The sequence below is a fragment of the Microcaecilia unicolor genome, chromosome 6, assembly GCF_901765095.1.
Source record: "Microcaecilia unicolor chromosome 6, aMicUni1.1, whole genome shotgun sequence".
Lineage (NCBI taxonomy): Eukaryota > Metazoa > Chordata > Amphibia > Gymnophiona > Siphonopidae > Microcaecilia > Microcaecilia unicolor.
In genome coordinates, this window is record NC_044036.1 from 295839947 (window position 1) to 295862673 (window position 22727).

At 47.0% G+C, this 22727-nt stretch overlaps 1 protein-coding gene across 2 annotated transcripts in view; it reads left to right on the top strand.

The window, feature by feature from the left end:
* Positions 1-20967, top strand: part of SLC27A4 (solute carrier family 27 member 4) — a 39185-nt gene extending 18218 nt beyond the window's left edge. The window contains exons 12-13 of one of the 2 annotated variants that reach the window (XM_030207940.1): positions 18413-18559; positions 20563-20967. In XM_030207940.1, the coding sequence (XP_030063800.1) occupies positions 18413-18559; positions 20563-20720 (305 nt within the window). In that variant the 3' untranslated portion in view covers positions 20721-20967. Of the gene's footprint in view, positions 1-18412; positions 18560-20562 lie in introns of those variants that run through there. The other variant, XM_030207941.1, reaches the window with a different exon arrangement.
* The last annotated feature ends 1760 nt before the right edge of the window (positions 20968-22727 follow it).

Sequence of the window (22727 nt, forward strand, 5' to 3'; positions counted from 1 at the left end):
GGAAAAACAAGGCCTACTTTTAAAGGAATTGGCAAATAATTTGCTGGTTACTCTGCACATCCAAACATAGAAATAGAGAGGATATCCCGTAATTCTTGGATACCAGATTCCCAGGGGCAGCTCATTTGGAAGCCTGTTAGTGGAACAGTTTTGTCTCTGAAATCAGGAAAAATGTGTTTTAAGCAAGAATTTGAATATTCCTGTTTTGCAAATGGTTTCTACATCAACTGGATTTGGATCATATAGTATTGAACCCAGTATTTAAACCCACTCCCGTGGTCTCCATTCTAATATTTTATGGGGTCTTAGTTTCAGCCCAGAGGAGCAAATCATCTGCTTCCAGTTCAGACCCTGCACTTGGATCGTAACTTAAAAAAAAAAAAGTGATCTGAGCCTCCTGTCTTCCAGAGTTAGATGAGAAGTTTTACTCATACCAAACAGATTTTATAATACTAATCTGTACAGCATCAGATATGTTGTGATTAAACCGCTTGCAAAATATTTTCCTGATAGCTAATCTTCCTGTTTTGGCCATGGCTATTAAATCATGTCCACAATGGGATTGGGTGGCACCTGGTATTTTATAGGTCTTAGCCAAAAGGCTAAAGCCTTGCACTTGGATCCCAGCCACAAAAAGGTGAAGAATGATACCCCAGTTCATTAAATAGAAAATCTAGATAAAAAACTTGTCATATCTGGCTTTTAGGCTAACATTTAACACCGTACTGGAAGGTGAGCCTTTGCCCTCCCAATGTGTATGCTATGATTGTGGTCAGAACCCCTCTCAAACTTACCTTTTTCCTGGTGGTCAGCTTCTTAGCTGGCTTCTGTTTCTTTTGTCTGTCCTTTCTGAGCTAGCTCTCTCTCTCTCTCTCTCTCTCTCTCTGTGCTGGCAGCTTCCAGCAGCATGACTCTAATTGGTTCACTTTACTACAGCTGTGTTTGTGGACTGAGTTAGCTCTACCTCTCTTTGGGTGTACTGGCTTCAAGTGCTTCACGGTGCTGCATTGGTGTGGGTTGGGCCTCTCTGGGTTTGTGTGCTGTCTGCCTGGCTCTAGGGAGTGTGACATCATCTGGGAGGGCCTTGATAAGGAAGTGGTGTTCTTCCCTTCAGGGCCTTTGCAACGTTTGCTTTTGGCTACTTGCTTTAGGTCCAGGTTAGTGTTAGTGCAGTGTGCACTTGTGACTGTGTGTTTAGCTTTCCTGCTTTTCCCTTGTGGTTCCCCTGCTTTTCCCTCTTGGTGCTTTGGAAGCATTGCTGTGCATAGGGCTTTGGAAGCTCTGTTGCTGATAGAAGTACTTCAGGGTTTGGTGTTGTTAGGAACACTGCAGATTTTGCTGTTAGAAGTACTTCTGGTGTAGAGAGTTGCATGGGGACAGAAATCTTACCCATCCCCGCCCATCCCTGCTAGAATCTCACCCATCCCCACCTGTCCCCACTGGAATCTTACCCATCCCCACCCATCCCTGCAAAAATTTAACCCATCCCAACCCGTCCCCGCAAGAATTTAACCCATCCCCACCCATCCCTGCAAGAATTTAATGGTACATAAAAGAAAGTTCTGGTCAGCTCCCTCAGTCTCTCTCTGGATTTGAGCCACATCACTGTAGGCAAGGAAGGAATGGAAGCTGAAACTTAGAGCACTCTGGTGTGCACATGTAAGATTTGTCTCTGATTTCTGGCACTGTGTGCTGAGAGGTCACCACATGCACGCGCCAGTAGGTCAGGTGTCAGACCTGAGGTCTGCGCATCAGCCCGGGAGCAAAGAGGATTAATTGTAACATAGAAAGTGACAGCAAATAAAGACCTGAAAGGTCCATCCAGTCTGCCCAATAGTCACACTCATTATCAATTCATGATTAAATCAACAAGTGTGATATTATATACTTTCTTTCATGTTTCTGGAACATAGACCATAGAAGTCTATCTGGCCCTATACTTATGTTCCAACTGCTGGAGTTCTCGTTGAAGCCCACTCCAGTCTATTCATCTTCTCATTTGTGGGATACAGACCATAAAAATCTGACCAGCACTGTCCTTATGTTCCAGCCACTGAAGTTGCTGTTTAAGCCCTTTCTAGCCCATCCTAAACCAGACTGCCATATATTAGACACAGACCATACAAGTCTGCCCGGTATCGGCCAGAGTCACCATCAAAGCGTCACTTGACACATCCACACACATGCAGCCATTTAAGGTTAGGATTTTTATAACTTCTATTTTCTAATTAGAGATCCTCTGTGTTCATCCCATGCCTTTTTGAATTCCTTCATCATTTGTGTCTCTACCACCTCCTTAATGGAAGACTTTCCACATTTGTGCTGTTAAAGCAAAGAGGAAGAGGTCTAGGAGGAGACAGCACTCAAGGTACTCGGTAGATGAGAGGCTGATGCAGTGCAGCTTACACATGGGAACCCCGCAGGACCTGCTTCCATCCCCGCGGGAACCCTGCAGGACCTGCGTCCATCCCCGCAGGAACCCCGCAGAACCGCTTCCATCCCCGCGGGAACCCCGCAGAACTACTTCCTTTCCTGCGGGAATCCCGCGGGATTCCCGCAAACCCCGTTCCTGTGCAGCTCTCTATTCTGGTGTTTGTGCTGTTGGGAGCTTTGCTGTCTTTGCTGTTTGTGTTTGGTGCTTTGGAAGCACTTTTGGCTTACATGTTTAGCTTCCCTGTTTTTTCCCTTGTGGCTCCCCTGTCTTCCCTTTTAGTGCTAGGAACTCTTCTGGTTGTTTGGTGCGTGGGGGCACCTTAGTTAGTTTAGAGTTGTAGAGCACTGCTGGTAGCTTGGTGCTTAGTAGCACCTGTGTTAGCTTTGTGTTTAGGGCTTAGGAAGTCCCTTTGTTGTGCAGGGCTTAGGAGCTCCCCTGGTAGGTTAGGGCTTAGGTCTGCTAGTTTTCTGTTAGTTCTGTACCTAGGAGCACTTCAGTTCAAGCTTGTTCTAGTCCTGGTCCCTGTGTCATCCGGGTTCCGGTAAGTCCTGCCAGCCACTCAAACCCAAGGGCTCAACCCTTGGGGGGCAGTGGCTAAGTGCAGGTGAAGCTGTACGGACCAGTCCGGTGTGCTCCAGTCCAGTGTGTTCCGGTCCGGTGTGTGTTCGTCTGGTGCGCTCCAGTCCAGTGTGTTCCGGTCCGGTGTGTGTTCCAGTCCTGTGTCCTCCAGTCCGGGGTATTCCAGTCCATGTGTTCCGGCTCGCTGGGCGGTGCCTGCAGACCCTGCCGGTGCCGGTGTGCTTGCCCAGCGTTGGTTGGTGGGTTTTGCCTGCTGCTGCCGCTCCTCTGCCCCGCGGGCTCTGAACCTGAGAACCTGACATGGCAAGAAGCAGCCACACAGAAAATGACAGCTTGTTTATTTTGAATTGCTGTTCACCTATACGCATTGGTGGTCAGTGCTAGTCCTGCTCCGGTCCATATCATAATAATGATGTTTAATAAGTGGGGTAGGGAGAAGGGAGAGTTCCTACTGTTAAAATATTGAACTGACCGCTTTATACTAGAAATACATTATTGGAAGCAATTGTGGGCATAGGTCCTCTTGAACTTCTGTTACGTTTACTTTGTCATTCTGGCAGTACAGTCAACAGCTTTTAAAAACCCCATAACATTTTTTTTTTTTTTAATGTTTTTATTGTTCCATGGATTCATATACAGGCATCAAGAGCAACATTAATACAAACAACAAAACATATCCTGACAACTCTGCCAACAATCTACTGAATTCCATGTTTTATTCCCCCCCCCCCCCCAGTAAAGACCCCTCCCCCTACCCTCCCCCCTATCCTTTATCACTTAGACAGCACACAGACTTAAACAATTATGCTCTTCTTATGTAGGCATCATGAGCAAGGCACATGTTCTTCCCCACAAGTCACGATATTGATGAGCACCCAGAGAGGTCACAAATTTATATCTCATAGCCACCCAGTGAGCCATCTCAAGCATACTATGTTTCCACACTGCTAGGGCCGGGGCTCTCTCTGCACCCACTGTTTCAGCACACTTTAAGCAAAATCAAGGCTAACAAAACATATTTACATTGTGGGACTCTCAACCCCTGCTCCTTAAGAGCCTGCCCACAACCCATTAACGTAATTGAATATTGCCACTCCACTGAGCGCTGTAATATCTCTTCTAAGGTTGTTAGTGCCCCAGACCATAGTTCCTGCAGAGTAGGGCATTCCATAAAAGAGTGCAAAAAAGTGTCCACTGCCCCCCCCACACTTGTCACATGTGTCACTATCCCACATTCCCAGGGCTTTCCCCCTAACTTTAGTGATATGTACCCTGTAAAGGATTCTATACTGTGTGTCTTGTAAAGACGCATTCGGGGTGAGCCCCCGCAAACCTCGGAAAACTGCGCTCAATCTCTCCACCGACACTTCTTCCACAGTGTCCTCACTCCACGCTGCCGCTAGTGATTTTAAGTGGGGGGATTGCATTTGCTCCCTAATCAACTGACACCAGCCGGTCAACCTATTATGAGGCGAGGTCGTCTGCATGAAGGTGTAATCAAGTTTTGTAAATCGTGCTATTTCCTTGCTCTGACGCTCCACACTCAATATGTAATCTTGTGCCTGGAGGTATGCAAAGAAGTGAGAGCCAGGAATCTGTAATTCGCCACACACTGTGGCGAACGTGGGAAAGACATCCTCCCCCTCCCTCCGGAATTGACCTATAAACCGGCAACCTTTATCCCTCCATTTACAGAAGATTGACCTTCCCATCCCCGCCGGGAAAGCCATATTCCCCACCAACGGTAGGAACGGGCTGACCCCCACATTAATTCCCACCTGTCCTCTCCACCATCTCCAAGCCAATTGAAGGGCTGCTACATAGGGATTATCCACTTTCTTTCTTGCTCCCTGTACTGCCCAGGACTCTAAAACCGTAAAAGAGTTATTTGGCCTGCACCAGCTCTCCCAAAAACCCCGGGGGGCAAAAAAACCCTTCTCCGTAATCAATTCGTGTATCCACCGCATCAGTGCTGCTACATTATAAACCCGTAGGTCTGGGAGTCGGAGTCCCCCCTGCCCATTATTCCTAGTCAACTTGGTGAACGCTATCCGCGGGCATTTAGCATGCCAGATAAAGGTGCCTATAATACTTTTATAGGAACGCTCCTCCGAAGCCCTGACCCATAAAGGGAGCATTTGTAACGGGTAAAGTATCTTGGGCAATAGGACCATTTTAACCAATGCTATGCGCCCTAGAAAGTTCACTGGTAGGTCTTTCCATTTTTGGCATATGTTTTTTTATCTCTCCTAGTCGGTCTAACACATTTTTTTTGTATACCCATGCCAGGTTCGCACTGATATGGATCCCCAAATATTTGATACCCTCTGTGGCCCAACATAATGGAAAGGAGTGTAAGGTTCTACTGATACACGGGTCATTTACCGGTAGTGCCTCGGACTTGTCAAAGTTTATACTGAGGCCCGAAAAAGCCCCAAATGCTCGGATAAAGGACATAACCAGTGGCAGAGTACGAGTTGCCTCATCCAACGAAAGCAGCATATCGTCTGCAAATAAATTAATGATATATTCCTCCCCACCCACCTTTAGTCCTTTCAACGTGGTGTCCTGCCGTAGTTTTGCTGCCAGGGGCTCTAGAGTCAGAAGAAATAGCAGCGGTGAGAGGGGGCAACCCTGCCTAGTCCCCCCCCCCCCCCCCCCCAAAGTAAATGTATCAGTCAGGGACTCATTGACAAGAAGCTGCGCCGTCGGGTGGCAGTATAACGCTTGAACTCATCCCAGAAAATCTCCCTGGATGCCAAAGTGGTCAAGGATCCAAAACAAGTAAGGCCAGACAACCTTATCGAAAGCCTTTTCTGCATCAAGGCTTGCCACTATGGCGTCTCCCTTTCTGCCGGCCCCTTCCATTAGTATTCGGCTCACCTTCAGGATGTTAGCTGACACATACCTCCCTTTAACAAAACCCACCTGGTCCTGGTGGACCAGGTCGGGAACCACCTTCCCCAATCTGTCCGCTAACACCGCTGCCAGGATCTTTATGTCTTGGTTTAATAACGATATGGGCCTGTAGGAACCCACCAATTCCTCATCTTTCCCCGGTTTAGGGATCAGCACAATATGCGCATGATTTAATACTGCCCCCAACGCACCCTTTTCCTTGCTCTCTTCACACATAGCTATAAAGGGTGCCACCATGACATCCTGCAGTATTTTATAATACTCCACCCCTAGGCCATCGTGGCCTGGCGCCTTGGCCAACTTGAGGCACTTAATCACTTGTTGCACTTCCTTACCCTGAATAGGTGCGTTTAACCCCCTCCTCTGTTCCTCAGAAATCCTGGGCAGCCCTAACCCTTCAAAGAATTCCAGGTATTTATCTTCTGAGAAGTCCCCTGCTTGGTATAACTCCTTCATCAAAAAATTGACTCCTCTATCGTCTTGATCTTTGCCTACCCTTCTGGGGGGGTTTACAATCTATGGAAGGGTCACTGACAACGTTAAAATCCCCCCCTATTACTAATTGATAATGATCAAACGTTACCAATTTAGCGGTCAGCAAGGTGAAAAAAACTGTGGGAGTATACATTGGGTGCATACACACTACACAACCCCACCCGTTTGCCCTGCAGTTCTCCTGCTACTATGAGAAATCTCCCGTCTGGGTCTTGGTACATTCTATGTAAGTCAAAGGTAATGGATTTCTTAAATAGTATGGCTACCCCTCGTTGTCTCCTATTGTAAGAGGCAAAAAATACATCTCCTACCCAGTCCCTTTTTAATTTTAAATGTTCCGTCTTACTTAAGTGGGTCTCTTGCAACAGAGCTATATCAGCCTTTTGCCTCTTGAGTGCCTGCAATATTTTCGTACGCTTAACTGGGGAGTGCACTCCGTCAACATTTAAGGTCACAATCTTTAAATTAACCATTCAACTGCAACTCATCGTCTCCCCTTGCGTGTATCTCCTTTGCAGAGCCCAAGAGCCTCCCAGCTAAGCCCTCGGGCCATTCATTCACTCCTGTCTCTTTCCAATCTGTGCTTTGTCTACCTACTAGTTCTCCAAATCTCCAACCCTTGGTGATCGTTCCAGTGCTGTTCAATTGTTTAACCGCTAAGCCCCACAATGCTCCCTCTCCCTGCTCCCTCCCCCTAATCCCACCCTCCCTCTCCCCCATCCAGGTCCCCATCCTAATAATCCCCCCCCCCCCAGAACCCTTTCCCCTCACTCACCCAATTCACCACACACACACCCTTCTGACACACCACCAATTCTTCCCGGCTACTCCGCCCCCTTCCTCTTCCCTCCCTTTCCCTGACTCCCCAACGTATGTCCCGTTTAATAACGATAACCTTAACACATAACATTGTACAACACAACCTGTCATCAGTACATACTACCAGAAAGTTTTCATCAGGGAGCTCCCACACTTTTAAAGTCTGATAATCTGGACTTATCATTACAGAGGGTCGAACCAGAAGCTTCTCATATCCGCAGGGCCCGCAAGTGTAGTAGCCATAGCCTTCACCACCATGATGTCCTGCCCTGCTGCTTTCATTGTAATGACCATCTCTGATCATCAAGACCCACTCGTGTATGGTGGCTCCCTCTTCAAGATATCTCCTGATGAATACTTCAGTGTCCTACAGCCATCCTCAACTAGCTGTGTCACTGAAATCCTTGCAATTCAGCAGCTCCCACCTCATTTTAAGTTGGTCACAAAGGTTTCCAATGCTTCTGACTCCGTGAAAAACAAAGTCTTATTCTTGTGCAGCACACGTACTTTAGCCGGGTACAATAGAGTCTCTTGCACTGGCGACCCATGATCCTCCGCTGGTCAGCCAAGTAGTCCTGAAAGAGCAGGATTTTTTTACCATTGTACTCCAAGTCAGGTTTGCGTCGGTGGGCCTGCAAGATACAGTGGGGGAAATAAGTATTTGATCCCTTGCTGATTTTGTAAGTTTGCCCACTGACAAAGACATGAGCAGCCCATAATTGAAGGGTAGGTTATTGGTAACAGTGAGAGATAGCACATCACAAATTAAATCCGGAAAATCACATTGTGGAAAGTATATGAATTTATTTGCATTCTGCAGAGGGAAATAAGTATTTGATCCCTCTGGCAAACAAGACCTAATACTTGGTGGCAAAACCCTTGTTGGCAAGCACAGCGGTCAGACGTCTTCTGTAGTTGATGATGAGGTTTGCACACATGTCAGGAGGAATTTTGGTCCACTCCTCTTTGCAGATCATCTCTAAATCATTAAGAGTTCTGGGCTGTCGCTTGGCAACTCACAGCTTCAGCTCCCTCCATAAGTTTTCAATGGGATTAAGGGCTGGTGACTTGCTAGGCCACTCCATGACCCTAATGTGCTTCTTCCTGAGCCACTCCTTTGTTGCCTTGGCTGTATGTTTTGGGTCATTGTCGTGCTGGAAGACCCAGCCACGACCCATTTTTAAGGCCCTGGCGGAGGGAAGGAGGTTGTCACTCAGAATTGTACGGTACATGGCCCCATCCATTCTCCCATTGATGCGGTGAAGTAGTCCTGTGCCCTTAGCAGAGAAACACCCCCAAAACATAACATTTCCACCTCCATGCTTGACAGTGGGGACGGTGTTCTTTGGGTCATAGGCAGCATTTCTCTTCCTCCAAACACGGCGAGTTGAGTTCATGCCAAAGAGCTCAATTTTTGTCTCATCTGACCACAGCACCTTCTCCCAATCACTCTCGGCATCATCCAGGTGTTCACTGGCAAACTTCAGACGGGCCGTCACATGTGCCTTCCGGAGCAGGGGGACCTTGCGGGCACTGCAGGATTGCAATCCGTTATGTCGTAATGTGTTACCAATGGTTTTCGTGGTGACAGTGGTCCCAGCTGCCTTGAGATCATTGACAAGTTCCCCCCTTGTAGTTGTAGGCTGATTTCTAACCTTCCTCATGATCAAGGATACCCCACGAGGTGAGATTTTGCGTGGAGCCCCAGATCTTTGTCGATTGACAGTCATTTTGTACTTCTTCCATTTTCTTACTATGGCACCAACAGTTGTCTCCTTCTCGCCCAGCGTCTTACTGATGGTTTTGTAGCCCATTCCAGCCTTGTGCAGGTGTATGATCTTGTCCCTGACATCCTTAGACAGCTCCTTGCTCTTGGCCATTTTGTAGAGGTTAGAGTCTGACTGATTCACTGAGTCTGTGGACAGGTGTCTTTCATACAGGTGACCATTGCCGACAGCTGTCTGTCATGCAGGTAACGAGTTGATTTGGAGCATCTACCTGGTCTGTAGGGGCCAGATCTCTTACTGGTTGGTGGGGGATCAAATACTTATTTCCCTCTGCAGAATGCAAATAAATTCATATACTTTCCACAATGTGATTTTCCGGATTTAATTTGTGATGTGCTATCTCTCACTGTTACCAATAACCTACCCTTCAATTATGGGCTGCTCATGTCTTTGTCAGTGGGCAAACTTACAAAATCAGCAAGGGATCAAATACTTATTTCCCCCACTGTAGATTCCGGCTTCCTGCTTGTCCCAGTCCGCCTGATCCGGCTTCTCCCTGCTTGATCCAGTCCGCTTGTTCCGGCTTCCTGCTTGTTCCAGTCTGCCTGATCCGGCTTCTTCCTGCTTGTTCCAATCCGCCTGATCCGGCTTCTTCCTGCTTGTTCCAGTCCATCTGCTCCAGCTTGTTCCAGTCTGCCTGATCCAGCTTCTCCCTGCTTACTCCAGGCCTTCTGCTCCAGCATGCTCCAGACTGCCTGTTCCAGCCCGCCTGATCCAGCTTGCTCCAGTCCATTTGTTTCAGCTTGTTCTAGTCCGCCAGCTCCTGCTTCATACCATTCCAGCTTGTTCCAGTACTGCTACTGTGCTCTCCACCGCACTCGCCTGCTCCTCCCTGCCTGCTGCCCAATCCACCTGCTCCTGCCTGCTAGCCACTTAACCTGCTGCCCAATCCACCTGCTCCTGCCCACTAGCCAATCACCTGACTGACTAGCCAATCACCTGACTGACTTACTGCCCACCCTGCAACCTGCCTGCCTCCCAGCCCATCTTCCTACCAGCTCATCACTCCCTGCCCGACTGCTCACCCTCACCTGCCTCTCTCCCAGCCCATCTACCTGCCCTGTGAACACCTCAGTCACTACTCATGGCCCCCATTCACATTCTACTCCTTGCCCTGTCCCTCCCTAATCTTTTCCCCCTCCCACCACTGTATACCACACGATCTCACTACCCATCCATGTCCTCTCCCGTCCTGCTCACTACTGCAATACCCTACGTACCCCTGTGCCCCACCACCTCACCTTCCCTATTGTCCTCCTCTTCCTTCCTAGCTCTCAACCTTCAACACCTCCTTCCTGCCATGAACCCTTCCCCATTCCTCCTAAGCGCATCCCGTCTTCGTCGCCTTCGTCGCCCTTCCTCACCCACCCTTCTCCGTACTCTCTTGCTCCTTCTCCTGCTATCCGCGGGAGACATCAATCCCAACCCAGGTCCCCCCCACCTGTCCTCGTCCTCATCTCATCTATGCAAACGTTCCCGCGATATCTCCAATCTCATCTCTATTCCCCTCCTCCCCCCCTCCTCCCTCCCCTTCTCGTGCGCCCTGTGGAACGCCTGCTCAATCTGCAACAAACTTCCCTTCACCCACGATCTCTTCATCTCCCATTCCCTTCAACTGCTCGCCCTAACTGAAACCTGGCTCACCCCTGACGACTCTGCCTCAATCGCAGCCCTATGCCACGGAGGCTATCTTTTCTCCCATTCACCCCGCCCAGTTGGTCGCGGAGGCGGCGTCGGGCTACTACTTTCACCCTCCTGCAGTTTTCAGCCTCTCCACCTACCTCAGTCTCACAGCTTCTCATCCTTTGAAGTTCACTCCATCCATCTATTCCACCCACTGCCACTCAGAGTTGCAGTCATTTACCGCCCCCCTAAGTCCCTCCCTTCCTTCCTTACCGATTTCGATGCCTGGCTCTCCGTTTTTCTTGAGCCCTCATCCCCATCCCTCATTCTTGGTGACTTCAACATACACATTGATAACCCATCCGACTCATATGTCTCTCAGTTCCTCACTCTTACCTCCTCCTTCAACCTCCAACTGAGCTCCTCCACCCCTACTCACAAATCTGGCCACTGTCTTGATCTCGTCCTCTCTTCTACTTGCTCACCCTCCAATCTCCGCGCATCAGCTCTTCCTCTCTCTGACCATCACCTAATCACATTCACACTTCAGCACCCTCCCCCTCATTCTCGCCCAACACTAAATACTACTTCCAGAAATCTCCAGTCTGTTGACCCCCTCACCTTATCCTCTAGTATCTCTGATCTCCTCCCTTCCATCATGTCCTCCGAATCTGTTGACAAAGCTGTTTCCACTTACAATGCCACTCTCTCCTCTGCTCTAGACACCCTTGCACCGTCCATCTCCAGTCCCACAAGGCGTACCAATCCCCAGTCCTGGCTGACTCCTTGCACCCGATACCTTTGCTCCTGCGCCCGTTCGGCTGAACGCCTCTGGAGGAAATCTCGCACCCATACTGATTTCATTCACTTCAAATTCATGCTATCCTCATTCCAATCCTCCCTATTCCTCGCCAAACAGGACTATTACACCCAATTGACTAATTCCCTCAGTTCTAATCCTCGTCGTCTCTTCGCCACCCTCAACTCCCTTCTCAAAGTGCCCTCTGCTCCCACCCCCCCTTACTCTCTCCTCAATCTCTGGCCGACTACTTCCGTGACAAGGTCCAGAAGATCAACCTCGAATTCACCACCAAACCTTCTCCTCCTCTTCATCCTATAACCCACTCTCTCAACCAACCAACCCAGGCCTCCTTCTCCTCTTTTCCTGATATCACCGAAGAGGAAACCGCCCATCTCCTCTCCTCCTCGAAATCCACCACCTATTCCTCAGACCCCATCCCCACCAACCTACTTAGCACCATCGCTCCTACTATCACCCCCACCATCTGTCATATCCTCAACCTCTCTCTCTCTACTGCAACTGTCCCGGACACCTTCAAGCATGCTGTGGTTACACCACTCCTCAAAAAACCATCTCTTGACCCTACCTGTCCCTCCAACTACCGCCCCATTTCCCTCCTACCCTTCCTCTCCAAGATACTTGAACGCACCATTCACAGCCGCTGCATTGATATTCTCTCCTCTCATGCCATCCTCGATCCGCTTCAATCTGGCTTTCGCCCCCTACACTCGACAGAAACGGCACTATCTAAAGTCTGCAATGACCTGTTCCTCACCAAATCCAAAGGTCACTACTCCATCCTCATCCTCCTCGACCGACCTATCCGCCGCTTTTGACACTGTCAATCACAACCTACTTCTTGACACACTGTCCTCCTTTGGGTTCCAGGGCCCTGTCCTCTCCTGGTTCTCCTCTTATCTCTCCCATTGTACCTTCAGTGTACACTCTCATAGTTCGTCCTCCTCCCCTATCCCGCTCTCTGTTGGAGTCCCTCAGGGATCTGTCCTTGGGCCCCTCCTTTTTTCAATCTACACCTCTTCCTTAGGCTCCCTGATCTCATCTCATGGTTTCCACTATCATCTTTATGCTGACGACACCCAGCTGTATCTCTCCACACCAGACATCACTGCGGAAATCCAGGCCAAAGTATCGGCCTGCTTATCCGACATTGCTGCCTGGATGTCCAACCGCCACCCGAAACTTAACATGGCCAAGACTGAACTTATTGTTTTCCCACCCAAACCCACTTCTCTTCTCCCTTCACTCTCTATCTCAGTTGATAACACCCTCATCATCCCTGTCTCATCTGCCCGCAACCTCGGTGTCATCTTCGACTCCTCCCTCTCCTTCTCTGCGCATATCCAGCAGATAGCCAAGACCTGTCGCTTCTTCCTCTACAACATTAGCAAAATTCGCCCCTTCCTCTCTGAGCACACCACCTGTACTCTCATCCACTCTCTCATTACCTCTCGCCTTGACTACTGCAACCTACTCCTCACTGGCCTCCCACTTAGCCACCTATCCCCCCTTCAGTCCATCCAGAACTCTGCCGCACGTCTTATCTTCCGCCTTGACCGATATACTCATATCACCCCTCTCCTCAAGTCACTTCACTGGCTTCCGATCAGATACCGCATACAGTTCAAGCTTCTCCTACTAACCTACAAATGCACTCGTTCTGCAGCCCCTCCTTACCTCTCTACCCTCATTTCCCTTTACGTCCCTACCCGTAACCTCTGCTCTCAAGACAAATCCCTCCTTTCAGTACCCTTCTCCACCACCACCAACTCTAGGCTGCGCCCTTTCTGCCTCGCCTCACCCCATGCTTGGAACAAACTTCCTGAGCACATACGCCAGGCCCCCTCCCTACCCATCTTCAAATCATTGCTCAAAGCCCACCTCTTCAATGTCGCCTTCGGCACCTAATCACAACACCTCTACTCAGGAAATCGAGACTATCCCAACTTGACATTTCGTCCTTTAGATTGTAAGCTCTTCTGAGCAGGGACCGTCCTTAGTTATTAATTTGTACAGCGCTGCGTAACCCTAGTAGCGCTCTAGAAATGTTAAGTAGTAGATTCTTTATCCATATAATTCAGCAACTTCGCCAGGACTTGTCTCGGTCTGCTATCAGCCGGCCGTTCTGCTCCCACTCTGTGTATGCGTTCCACTTGTGGCGGTTTCCCGCCAAAGTCCAGCCCTAATTGTTCCGGGAGCCAGTGTTCCACAAATTTCCTGAGCTCTGACGCGTTGACCGCTTCAGGCAGGCCCACAATCCGCAAGTTATTGCGCCTACTGCGGTTTTCTAAGTCATCTGCTTTTCTCTCCAATTGCTCACACTTGCGTTCCAGCGCCGCTATTCTCCCGCTCGAGCCCACAGCCTCATCTTCACACTGTGACACTCGATCCTCAACTTGTTGCAAACGGGCGCTCTGGTGCTCCAGCGCTTCGCAGATATTGTCCACTGATGTCTGCAGCTTAGACAGTTTTTCCTCTAGGACCACCGACAGTTGCTGCGCCAGTTCTTTAATTAGCTCGGGCGGAATCGGCCCCACGATCGGAGTCTCTGTAGCCGCCGCAATCTTGTTTTCTTCACCGCAGATGCTTTTCTTCCCCCGCGGGGTCTTTGCTGGCATACCCTGCTTCTTTCCTTTTATAGGCACTCGCGAGCCTCTCAATATGCTGTACTCACGATCCTGTGCACGGATATGTCGCTGAGGAGTCACTTCGGGAGGGATTAGCGGATTATTTTGCCGGTTTATTTGAAGGCGGGCTGGAGCCGGTGCTTCGGGCATCCGCTCAGCTCCGCGTCATCACGTGACCCCCCCCAAAAAACCCCCCCATAAAATTCTATATCCTGAGTATTGTGCAGGAGAGCAGGCATGTAACATGGTTTTGTTCAGAGAGAGGTAAGTAGAGTGAGCTGAACAGTGCAGCTTTTCAATTAATGAATGTACACAAGAACATAAGAAAACCAATGCTGAGTTAGGCCAAGATCCATCAAACCCACAGCACAGCATCCTGTCTGACAGTGGTCAGTCTGGCTCGCAAGTACCCAGCAGATCTAAAAGTAAATCTCTTTCCCATGTGCCATTTTTCAGAGATGAGATGCCTTTTCCAAGTCTACTTAGCTAAAAAAACATTTTTAATGAATGGCTCCTCCAAGGACTTGTCCAAGCCTCTTTTTAAACACTGCTATATTGGTTGCCTGGACCAGGTCCTCTGGCTGCAGATTCCATATCTTAATTGTGTGCTGTGTGAAACATTTGTTTACAATTTGTTTCAGAGAATTAGACGTTTTGAAAACCATATTACTGGAAAGAATAATTTATGCAAAAAATGCTCTCTCCTGGTTAGTTAGATTTACTGTCTTTCATAACAAGGTAGCAAGGAGACATTCCCAGAGGGAAAGGAAATAACTTGTATACATAGCACACTCACTTGTGAAAATGTTATTTTACTGTCTAGGACTGTATGGAGCTAAGTAAGATATAAATTGTTTTGAATAAACAGTATAGTGTCTATACAAAATGTTTGTGTACACATTTAAAATTAATTTTCCATAGTTTCTCTTTGAAAATTAGTAAAAAGGTACACATGCTGATGTCTGTGTACTTTGCGCATATGTGTGTGATTTGAAAATTGTTCTTCTTTATCGTCTTACTAGACCAGTCCGGACAAGTGGGTTAAGTCTCCCCTACTAGTTTTGGAGGCAGAGAATACTGATCAGTGACATATTCAGCAGTATAGGTGTGGTGCAGCCCTAGAACTTGCCAGTATTTTTCTGCCTCCAAAAGATGGTGCAGCTGGAGTCCTGTGACCTCTATGGATGTGAGCTATGCTCATTTTCTCAGTCAGTGTTCTCCTCCTCCTAGCAGCATTGCCATCTCCTCTCTTGGGCTTTCTATGGTACCAGCTTCCATACTGTTGGAGAGAAGTAAATGTGGGACCAAGCCTTAAGGCACTGGAGGTTTGCTCTTTTGGGAGGACAAATTTATCTGTGCCTTTGCATCCTTAGAGGTTTATTCCCCTCTTAACTGTGGTGTTTAGAGAAGCAGGTTTTTCACTTACGAGGGGCTTGATCGGGTGTTCTTGATCATCAGGAGCATAGGTTCTTTCAGCTGGTTCCTGGATTGCTTATTCTGGATCCTTATTAGGGAAGTCACTCTGCTGCTCCTTCAGTACAGGTTATGTGTTCAGTATATTGCACTTGCTGACACATCTCTCAGTTGAGTTTCTCCAATTCAGTGTAGACTCAGGGTAACCCAAGTGGCAGCTGTTTTGACTGTGTGGATGGTTCTCTCTTGACACTAGGGGTGAATCCATTGGGCCCTGGTATCCCTGTTAGTCTCTCAGCACCAGCTGCTTGTTCTGAAGAGCCCTCTGCAAACCCATTGCAGGATTTTAAGTGTGGGGGCCCAGGGATCCTTCCATGTCATACAATACAAAAATATTCTTACATTCCACAAATACCAAAAAGTTCTATGTGGATTTCATGAGTAAGATGATCAGACATCCTGGGATGAAAACATTTGATAAGGAAATCATATCTCCAAATACTTCCTAATCAAAAAGGATTTGAAAATTTTACAGAAGAACAAATATCTTGTAAATGATCTAATATTAAAAGGCAAGGAATTCCAAATCATAGCCACCTGATATTGAAAACATTAGGTTAGTGCCCTTTTAGAGCGCAGCCTCTGAGTCCGGTGTTGATAGTTCAATCTGTGCCTTGCTGGGTCTTATGCAGTCACTTCTAGCTATGCAGTAGCCAGGGGCATTGCCTTTGAGTTGTAGTCTTAGCATGAAGGGCTGGTGATAGAAAAGGCTAGCTTGCTCCCAACAATAGTGTTGTTCTTTGGATCTTGTTTTTACAGTGTATGGTTCAGGTTTGAGGCTTTCCTAGACCTAATGTGACCCTACATTTGTCTTGCTGACACAGCAAGTCCACAGCCAAGTGCTATTGGTGTTTGACATTATGGTGCTTGATTTGGTGGTTCTAAGGCTGTCAGTGTTTTGTGGTTGTTTCTTAGGGTGCTGTTCTCAGTCAGTGGGACCATTTAAGATAAGGCGGTTTCTAGCCTGGGGTCACCTAGAAGGTGGGCATAGGTGTTCAGTACAAAATTCTTTTGGAACAAAGCTCAGTCTGTAGACATTTTAGTTTAGTCAAAGGGTGTGAGGGGTAGGGAGCCACCAAAAGGCCACAAAGTTGGGAACAATAGATCTTCTTCAGCATTGCCGCTCCCATGGTTGGCTCTGGCTGTGGGTGGTTTGGGGTCAAATATTAATCACCTTGAATGGGCAGCATGTAATGGGAGTCTAGTCTTCTCCCCACCCAAGATCCTTAGAACTTTGGTATGTTATAACCTTATCTGGACTGGTATAGCACAAGGATAAGAGAGGTGAAATTTTGTTCTTACCTGCTAATTTCCTTTCCTTGAGTCCTGTTTAGAGCAATACAGCACCAGCCCGGGAAGACTGTAGTTAGACCTTTTTCCTTTTGTTATTTTCTGTGGCTGTATGGATCACACAGGTTTTTGTGGCCTGTTGGTGGTTCCACAGAGAAATTTCACAGTTCTGCAGAGCAAGGGGTGTTGCAATGCTACTGTAACTGCTACTTTAGATTGCCTTGCCAAAATGCTGCTTTTGATTGCTGATCTGGAAGATGGTGTCCAGAGGTTATGTATATGGTATTCTACAATACTGCCTTCTGCTGTTGCTCTTTGTTGGTGTCTGCTGGGGCAACATGGTGTCCAGAGGCTGTGCTCTACAATAATGCCTTCTGGTGTTGCTCCTTCTTAGTGTCTGCTAGGTCAACAATGTGTTACAGTGCTGCACTGCTGCTCATCAGGTCTGTGCCGGTTTTGCTTCTCTAGATTTCTGTTAGAGTGTTGGATAAAATAGTGTGCTAGCCATGTTAATCCACTTTTAAAGATATGACTGTTGGCATTAGGAGGCTGCTCTGTGTCATGCTATAATCATACATTTCTGTGCTGTATGATTCATTAATATGTTAGTGTGACACAACAGTGTGTTTTAAACCTGTAAAATTGCCTTTATTAAATCTTGAAGTGCGTTTCTCTAGTTTGGCCAGCAGGTGGTGCATGTGTTATATTAAAGCTGTTAAAGAATTGTTTGTTTGCTCTGTTTGTCTGGACTTATAAGAATCCTGGTGGTTTGTGTGTTGGGTCGGTGAGTACTTTCTGGGAACTGTGGGACCACTGGGAGTGTGGGCCTAGTAACCTATAGATCACTGGGGATAATCTGAGAGCGGGAGACTCGCCCAGAGGCAGTTGTGACCGTCGGTGGGAGGAGGATGCTAGTGCAGAGCATAAGCAGCAAGTGCAGGCGGGCCTGAGCTGTGCTGGGGATAGACCCTCTAAGTGGCTGCAGGGTTACCACATGTGGGTGGCTAGGCATTTCGTGACAGGCTTTGATCTTACTTATTGTGCTATATGCTTAATTTATAAGCATATAGCACAATAAGGAGTAGCCTAGTGGTTAGTGCAGTGGACTTTCATCCTGGGGAACTGAGTTCGATTCCCACTGCAGCTCCTTGTGACTCTGGGCAAGTCACTTAACCCTCCATTGCCCCTGGTACAAAATAAGTACCTGAATATATGTAAACCACTTTGAATGTAGTTGCAAAAACCTCAGAAAGGCGGTACATCAAGTCCCATTTCCCTTCTCTTTCAAGTTTTGTAGATCTGCTTTGAATAATATATTGCCAAGTTCCAGAGCTACACTACGCTTTACACTGGTGATGATGTCACTGAGTTATCGGTATTCTCTGCCTCCATCTGGTGATAGAACCCTCTCGTATGGACTAGTCTAGAAGGAAAATTAGCAAGAAAAATTTTTAACATATATGTCTTAAATGAAACTTCCTCTAGAGGGCAGTTAAGCTCTTTTATGACCCAGTGGTTTAGGACTTTATGCCCTTTGTCTTCCCAGGCACAGAGGGAAAGGCTGGAATGGCTGCCATCGCCGACCCTGACAAATCCTGTGATTTGGATAAATTTGTCAAGGAACTGAGAAAAGAATTGCCTGCTTATGCTCATCCAGTCTTTCTACGCCTCCTGCCTAAAGTGATCAAAACAGGTGAGCAGTGGCACAACAGTAAGACAGTCTAATCCCCCTCCTTAAATGCTCCTATCCTATTCAGGTGACTTTACTGACATGACATTTTTACATGTATTGCTAAAGTAATATATCTAGTGGTTAAGGTTAAACTACCTAGTGTACCTAATGTAACTCACCTTGAGCTACTACTGAAAAAAGGAGAGCAAAATCCAAATAAATAATAAAAATATCACGTCAGTCTTATTGGTAGCTCCCCTCCCCCAATATGATATCCATCACTGAGTCCTTTTGCTAACAATAGCCACCTACTCCATTCTCTCAAACCTATCACTGACCTATCTCTGCCTCTTGTACCCATCGCTGACCCCGATGTATTTATACCCTTTCTGAGTTTGCCCCATGTTCTCTTTATATTTATACATGTTCAGTACTGTAGTGTTCTGCAGCTCCTTTCTGTGGTTTTAGTGTTCCATTATAGGCTGTAAGGGAATATTTCTCTATGGTGGGGGTTTAAAAAAAAAAAAGCTACAACTAGCATTGTTGGTATTGTTTTATAATAAGGTTGCATGTGTCTTAAGTTATTTTTCCTTTTAAGATGGCACTACACCCCATGATTGATGTGTGAGAAATGCCTTTAGTGAGGGAGACGGCTTGCTCTTTTGTCCAGCTTGATCCTCGGCCCTCTGGTTTTTTTATCCTGCTCAAAACGCTCTCATATCTCCCCTTTTTCTAATCCCCCCCATCCACCAGTGTAGCACAGTCCTTACCTTTTATTCTAGTGTTCCCTTTCCCTCTTCCCCACATTCTGCAGATGTGCTTCCTGAACATAGCATAGTAAATGACGGCAGATAAAGACCTGAATGGTCCATCCAGTCTGCCCAACAAGATAAACTTTTTTTTACATGGTATGTGATACTTTATATGTTTACTCGAATTTGATTTGTCCTTGCCATTCTCAGGGTACCAGTGGCATAGGAAGAGGGGGGCGGTCTGCCCCCGGTGCAAGCCGCTGGGGGGGTGTCAGCTCCGTTGGTTCCCTGCTCTCTCTGCCCCGGAACAGGTTACTTCCTGTTCCGGGGCAGAGAGAGCAGGGAACCAGTGGAGCCGACGCAGCTCCCAGTGACGTGCACTCGGGGCGGAGCGGCTCTCCCACCCGTCCCCTTTCCTACGTCAGTGGTAAGAATGCGCTCCGGGGGGAGGGGTGCGCACCGAGGGGGGGGTGCTCAGCGGCGACCCGCCCCGGGTGTCAGCCGCCCTCGCTGCGGCACTGCAGAGCACAGACTGTAGAAGTCTGCCCAGCACTGTTCTTATACTAAAAGTTCTGAAGCCAACGTTGAAGCCCTTTAAAATTTACACTCCAGCCCATCCATATCTATTCAGTTACGATCAGGGTGTAGACCGTAGAAGTCTGCCCTTCACTAGTTTTGCTTCCCAATTACCGGCTTTGCCACCTAATCTCCGCTAAGATTCCATAGATCCATCCCTTCTAAACAGGATTCCTTTGTGTTTATCCCATGCATGTTTGCATTCCATTACTATTTTCATCTCCACCACCTTCTGCAGGAGGGCATTTCACATATCTACCACCCTTTCCGTGAAAAAATACTTCCTGACATTACTCCTGAGTCTGCCCCCCTTCAACCTTACTTCATGTCATCTAGTTCTACCACCTTCCTGTCTTCGGAAAAGGTTTGTTTGCAGATTAAATACCTTTCAAATATTTGAACGTCTGTATCATGTCACCCCTGTTTCTCCTTTCCTCCAAGGTATACATGTTCAGGTCGACAAGTCTCTCGTACGGTTTGCAATGCAAATCCCATACCATTTTTGTAGGTTTTCTTTGCACCGCTTCCAGTCTTTTTACATCTTGCAAGATACGGCCTCCAAATCGGAACACAGTACTCCAAGTGGGACCTCACCAACGACTTGTACAGGGGCATCAACACCTCCTTTCTTCTGCTGGTTATACCCCCACTTTTGGTTTCACTGATGATTCCTCATTGCTTTCTACTTTCTTGCAGATACGTACAAATTCCGGAAGACAGAAATGAGGAAAGAAGGTTTTAACCCTCACATAGTAACAGACAGCATGTACCTGCTGGATTCCAGATGTGGTAAATACATCCCACTGGACAAAGAAGTCTTCCAAAGGATCCAGTCAGGGCACCAGAGGCTGTGAATCCTGCTGAGCTCTTAGGAAGTACAGACACAGCAACTGGAAAGTGCCTGGGACTGTAGGTGGCGTGTAGCCCCTTCCACCATGCTGCATCATCTGTAGCAAAATATGGGCTAATTTTGGGGTTTGAATGGACAAAAGTGCACAGAGCTTGCAGTTTGAAACAGCATATTTCTTTACCCAATGCTTGATTTTCCTGGGGCCACAGAAAAGAAGAAAAATCAAAACAAAAAAAAATGTGCACGTGAAACAGAGATAAAAACTGGTGTGGGTTTCTGGGGGGAAAAACAAAAAGCTGAAATTTAAATCTTGCCTTATATCTTTGTGGAAGAGGTGGTAGGTAATTTTTTTTACTCTAAAATTTAATTATTTTGTAATTTATTATATTTTTATAATTTCACTTTAAGGAGAGTGAGTTATAAACCTGTTGCTGCTTTCTCCTGTGATTGTAAACTTTATCTGCCCCTCCCTATGGCCTCTTCTGTTTAAGGGAAGTGAGTAAACCTGCTGTTGCTTTCTTCTGTGGTATAGTAAAACTTGATCTGCCCCTCCCCGTGGCCTCCTCTCTCTCAGGACTAGGAACATTACTGACTTGTGAACCATTCAGAGGACTGTGACTAGGGAAATTTACTTTTCAGGGAAGAATTTAGATTTTGACTTAATATACGTTTTGTAAGTGGAGTGAAGGATGCAGGTGCTTTTATATAAATACCTGTCCAAAAATCATCATCAGTCCTGCCCTTGCTCATTGATTCTCCATGTCCTGGATCTAGATTTGCCCTCTTGACCCAAGTCGGCCCAGAGCAATTGACTCAGTTCTGGTTTAGCCCCTATAAAGTTGTTAGCAAATATAAATTTATATACAGAGCTGGGATTTAGGACTTTACCACTAATTTACTTTAATCTTAGTGTATGATATTGGTGAGAGGGCCTAAAGAGAAATTAGTGTCTGCTTCATGTTATCCCTCACTGTCCTTTTGTCCAGTCTGATCCCCAGTCCTCTGCCTTCTCTTGCTCAAAATCCTCTCAATGCCTCTTCCCTCTTGTTTTTTTAAGCCCCATATCCATCCATGCCCTTCACCCCCAAGAAGCTTCATCCAACTTGCCTCTCCTTAGTTACCATATGCTGTTGTTCTTATTCCTTCCAAAGACCTTGCAAGATCCAGGACACCATTATAGCACTTTTAGTATCACCTTTTCTCTTCTTGACTAACTGACTCATCTACCACTCCTGTCCCCTTTGTACCTGGAGCTACACACTGTCACTGCTGAGATCAGTTCAAGTGCATTAAAAGGAAACACCTTGAGTTGCTTCCTGACTGTTCCCTGGCAGTGGCAGAGACTGCAGTAGTCTGCCTGTGCTGTTACCTTTTTTTTTTTTTTTTTTTGTCACTGGTACCTGAAGATCTGGACCATGAGTCTAGATCGCTGCAGTTATCTTTAAAGCCTGGGGTCTCTGAGGACGATGCAAGTTCCTGTTCTTTCTAGAGATGCACTTTTGGTAAAACCTGTAGCTGTACCAGCCCATCAGGCAGGAGCCCCCAGGGAACTGTAACGTCCAGAAGGAGATTAAACACACTTATAAAGTTATGACAGTTGATCATATGACATGCAGAAAGCAGAGGGTTATGCAGAGAAATGGTTTCTTTTGAAATTGCTGAGACTATATGTAAATACAGCCTGTATGTGCATAAGGTTACACATGTACTTTAGAAAATAGGCATGTTAAATTAGGACATTTGTGGATGCTAAAAAGCAAACGTAAGTGTATGTGTGTACTTTCCCTTTCAAAAGCATCCCATGGAAAGTATATGCAGACTAAGTTAGGTGGTCTCTTGTTTAAAAAAAAAAAAAGGCTGCCTGTTTTAAGCCTGTGTGCCTTTAATGAAGTAGGTACCCAGTCAGCCAGCTATAGTAGTACACACAAATCTACATCTGCTCCAAAGAAGGTGTAAGTGTGCGTATTCGTATTCTGTTTGATAAAATATGCATGCACATTTCAGTTCCAAA